Source organism: Propithecus coquereli, unplaced genomic scaffold, assembly GCF_000956105.1.
Source record: "Propithecus coquereli isolate 6110/MARCELLA unplaced genomic scaffold, Pcoq_1.0 Scaffold306, whole genome shotgun sequence".
NCBI classification, from domain to species: Eukaryota; Metazoa; Chordata; class Mammalia; order Primates; family Indriidae; genus Propithecus; species Propithecus coquereli.
Window position 1 is genome coordinate 3,232,306 of NW_012148686.1, and position 4,976 is coordinate 3,237,281.

Genomic DNA, 4,976 nt, shown 5'->3' on the forward strand with positions numbered 1-4,976 from the left:
CCTTTTAATCTACTTTTGAGCTTCTCCCCATTTCTCAACCCTAAGTAACCTTTATCCTAAACTCTGTGTTTATTATTCTTGCATTCTTTAAAATAGTTTTCCCACATGTATATATATTATATACACCTAAGCAACATATTGATTTATTTTGTTCTTCAGCTTCAAAATATAGTATCACTCAATATGTAACTTCCATAACTTCATTTTTTCACCCAAACTATGTTTTTAAGATTCATTCATAGTTTTACACGTAGCTATACTTTATTCATTTTTTACTGCTACATAGTATTCCATCGGTAAATATATCATAATCAATTTTTTCATTTTTTTGTAGTAGACATTTGGGTTGTTTCCGGTTTTTTGTATTATCAATCATTATGCTATGAACATTCCATACATTTCTACTGAGGCATGTATATAACAGTTTCTTTAATAATATACCTAGGAGTGGAACGTTCAGCTTTACATATAAAGGCAATTTGTTTTCCATAGTGGTTATACTAATTTACATTTACACAGCAGGATATGAGAGCACCTATTGCTCTATATACTTACCAAGACTTCTTAATTTTCAACATTCTGGTAGGTATACAATGGTACCTCATCATGGTCTTACTTTGATTTCTCAATTATTAATTTAACATGTGTCAAAATCATTAATTGGGAGCCCATTAGGCTGAGACAGCTCTAGTGCCTTGAGTTCCTACATAAGCAAACCCAAACCCAACTCAATGTAAGTGGTAAAATGAAACTTAAGTGTAATCAATTAGAAACTGTCAACTAATCTCTAGGGACTTTCCACTTTATACAATCAAATATTTTGTCTTGCTTCGGTGAACACCTTATAAAAGTTTTCCCCTCAAATCTCCTCAGTGGTGCCCAACTGCTTGCCGTCCGGCACTGCTCAATTCATCAATCAATGTCTGCTCAAATAAACTCTAAAATTTTAATGTGCCTAAGTTATCTTTTAACGCATGTTTGTCAACCATTTGGGTTTCATGTTCTGAAAATGAAATGCCTACTCATGTCATTTGTTCATTTTTCTACTAAGTTTTTGTTTTGTTTTTCTTATTGATTTATAGAAGCTCTTTATATATTATGACTATTAATCCTTTGTTGATTGTGAACTGCAAGTATTTTTTCCCATCTTGTGGTGGCTTTTACTTTTTCTCCACGTAATTTCTACCCATTGATTCTAATTCTATGCTCTAGAGCAATTTGTTTTTAAAAGTCTAGCTTTGCTTGTGCATGAAAATCCTTCAAATATTTAAAATCAGAAACCAAGGTCAAGGGAGATAATTACTATCCAAGGGTATTTTAACTAGTCGGCCCAGGTTTCCTGACTGAAATCCCAGAACAATTTCCTCTACATTACACTGCAGTCAGTCTTCTCTCCTCAAAATCTTCCCTTCTCTATGCTAAACATTCCCAATTCCTTCAGCTGCTCCTAATTTAAGGAATTCCAAGTTCTTCGCTATCTTGGTTGCTCTATTTTGTCAGTATTTATCTGAAAAAATATAGTACTGAAAATAACAATCTCCATTAATTTTCTTCATGTCAATGTTACATTTTCATGAACGCTGCCACGGTTCAAATTTACTTTTTTTAGCAACCATGCCAAACCGTTGGTTAATACTGAGCTTGTGGTTAACTAAACCCTTTCCTCTTTTTCACAGTGACTGTTGCCAAGTCTCTCCCACCTATTTTTTTGGACCTCATCACCCAGCAGGTGTTTGTTAAAGACATGTTACAATTTATACTTAAACGATTGTTGTTACGTTTTTACATTGTAAATCTTAAGTTAAAGATACCCTAAATATAGCAGAGACACGATAGATGTCCACTTACCTTACACAACTATATATATGCTTGGCAAACAGAGAGAGAAAGACAGCAAGAGAGAGGGGCGAGAGGGGGAAAGAAAGAACTGTCTTCCCTCCAACCTGGGGCGCACACTCACTGTTCCACAGAGCGGGTGCGGGGCTGGGAACGGGACAGGGAACAAGACCAAAATCAAGGGGCAACAAAAGGTTAACTCTTGGCTTTTGTGCTTCTAGGGCTCAGGTCCTCCCAATTTCAGGGTAATTAAAGGGCTTTCTAGAACAAATCTTGACAAATTGTGACTTTACCTGATTTTTGTCTTACAGGCTGACTTTAGAACATAACACCCCACCCCAACCCCAGGAAGATGACACTTCCGGGAATCTAAAGTGCTCTCTTCTGTTAGTATTACGGCGTTCAGGGCAAGCCCCTGCACTCGTACAGCAGACCCGGGGTGCGGTGCGGCACAGAAAGAGCAGATCCCTCGAGTGGGCCTCCAGCTGTGCCCATCGCCACAGCGCTCAGAGCACCTGCTTCCAGACTGTGTCAGCGCAGGGTCACTGTGAGCGTCTGAGACGACACAGGCGGAGTATCTCCAGCAAGGGGAAGTTGTGGTTATTCCTGACCCGGGGCACCTCTGCGGGCTGGACACACATGCTTTGTGTATTTGAGTCGCAGTCAAAGACGAGGGGAGTCTGGCGAGTTGCACAAACGTGTAGCCAGGGAACCTAATTTAAAGCGGTATTAACTCAGGGATTTTGGAGCACTTCACTGGCCCGAGTGCATCCACGTATGTCCAAGGCACGAGGACATACGTGAACGCGCCACCTCCAGTCCGTATTAGTCACGGAAGGCACGGCAGCGCGCCCGGCGTGCGCGTGTCAGTGCACGGGGAGGACGAAACAAGGAGAGGCCGGAAAGCACATGCAGGTGGCGACTCCGCCAGCCGCACAGCTGCCTCCCTTGGTAAGAACATTTGGATTGTTCCTTACCGTGTGCACACGGTCTGGCATTTGGGTAGACCTGCGCTGTCCGCTACAGCATACAGCTGCACTCGCCACCGTGTACAGCTAGGTACAGTATAATAGTCCACTAGCTACGTGTGGCTATTCGAATTCAAATTTTAGTTAATTAAAATGAAATAAAATTAAAACTTTTGGTTCCTCAGTCACCCTAGCCACGTTTCAAGTGTTCAACAGCCCCACGGGGCCAGTGGCTACTACTGTATTGGACGAGGCAGACAAAGAACATTTTCATCCTTCCAGAAAATTCTATCAAATTTTGCTGAGACCTTAAAATCCTGTGGGGTATATATATTTTTACCCCCATTTTACAGCCCCCATTGAGGCCAAGAGAGATTAAGTGACCCGCCAAAGGTGGTAGGAGCAGAACCAGAATTAGAACCCAGGTCTTCTGACTCCAAGGTCAAAATGTTTTCCATTTCTTCCCCATCTGTTACTGAAGAAATGGGGGACCTGAACAGAGGCTGTCCCAGATTTGTTAACAGCACTCACATTCTGAGAGGCCACAGGACACGTCAGAGTCTCAGTTCTCTCTAGGTTGTGTGGATGGTTGACGTGAACGTCACCAGTGAACTGCGTATTGGGGGAAGCTGAATATCGTGTCTAGAGGAGCTGTTCAAAGCTGCTGGGCTGCAAAGCACTCCTCTGGAACACCGTGGTATTCCAGGCTGGAATACTAGCAGCAGGCTGGACTTACTTCTTATACTCACTGTAAACAATATTGTGTAATTGGTAGCTTCACTCCGAATGAAAAGTAGGTATTCTCCAGCTTGGGTTTCTGTCATTTTCAAAATGACCATGGAAACAACTCCCCTGCAAAACAGGAAAGAGAACTAGTTATTTTGGAAAACGCGTGAAACTAAAAACAAGATTTCATACTGACTAAGAAGGCGGTTCGGTGGCTCCCATAGTCCCTGACCAGCACGGAGGGCTGCTCTGTGGAGAACACAGCCTCCCTCGTGCGACTCTGAGCCAGTTCCTCCCTTGAGGGCGGGTGAGCTCCGTTCCTGCGCCATCGCCTCTCGCTCCCTGAGCTTCTAGGAGGAAAACTCCCAGCAAAAATGCGCAGCCTCGCGGTGCACTCCCACTGGCCGCGGCATACCGTGCCCTTCAACGACAAAGCACCCTCCGTGATCCTATGTGCCCGGTCGCCTGGTCCCAGCCTCAGCTTCCCACTCGCAGAACCAGAGGGCTGTACGAGTGGGATAGACTGAGATTTAAAATGTTCTGGTTCGTGCCTCTCTCTCACCAAATGAAAACATTCAAGCGAAATCTCACACAAGGCCTTTTCCTGTGAAGTAATAATTACACTGAACGCCACATAGATACCAGGAGAAAGGTGTCTCAGTGTTAGTATTTTTAACTTTTCAGATAATTGATAAAGATAAACTTGGCTAGGGGCATTCTCCTCCAAGAGATATATTTGATGCGTATTTGGTGTTACCCACTTTGATTAAAGCTTAAACTATTCCGAGCAGTTTGTTGAGTGATGTTGGATTTAAAGTCACACTTTCTGACCTTTGGACCTTTAACTGCGCAAGTGTGATCTTTCTCTGATGGCGTGTGCATCAGCTGGGAGTTGGCAAACGTGTGGAATCTTGGGCTCCACTTAGACCTACTGCATCAGAATCTGCATTTTAACAGGATCCCCCAGACAATCCAAATGCACATGATATTCAAAAAGCCCTGCTTTAGAACACCAAGCGCGTTTAAGAATACACGTATTTGCATTCATAAAGACAACAAATTAGTAGGATGTATAGTAAAATGCATGTTGACTTGCTTCTGCAGATTTATTTTGGTGGCATGCTTTCTTTCTCTAAACCATTCATTCTCCTAGTATCATCTGTGAACTCTTGAAAGCTTAGGTGTTCAACCTTTCTGCCTATGAGTCAGAGTCCAGATAGAAATTTCAATAATTCTCAGTGAAAAAGTCACTAAAAATGTCTTGGTACTAAGTTAACTAACCCATCTGAAAACTATAATGTTGGCTAAGAAACTGGTATGGAGTGAAAGGAACCCTACTTTTCTACTTTGTGTTTTGGTCTCAATCTGGTGAAAACTGTTGTGGCATAAAATTTTAATAAAATTACCAGAACATGTCTTTAAGCCAAAATTCTTAATAGAAGAGTG

At 42.2% G+C, this 4,976-nt stretch overlaps 1 protein-coding gene across 1 annotated transcript in view; it reads right to left on the bottom strand.

Annotated features, from left to right (window-relative positions):
- Nucleotides 1-4,976, bottom strand: part of FLT3 (fms-related tyrosine kinase 3) — a 65,760-nt gene that overhangs the window by 33,923 nt on the left and 26,861 nt on the right. Inside the window, exons 3-4 of the mRNA XM_012649875.1 lie at nt 3,541-3,656; nt 1,944-1,983 (exon numbers count right to left, since the gene is read on the bottom strand). Coding sequence (XP_012505329.1) covers nt 1,944-1,983; nt 3,541-3,656 — 156 coding nt within the window. The remainder of the gene's footprint in view (nt 1-1,943; nt 1,984-3,540; nt 3,657-4,976) is intronic.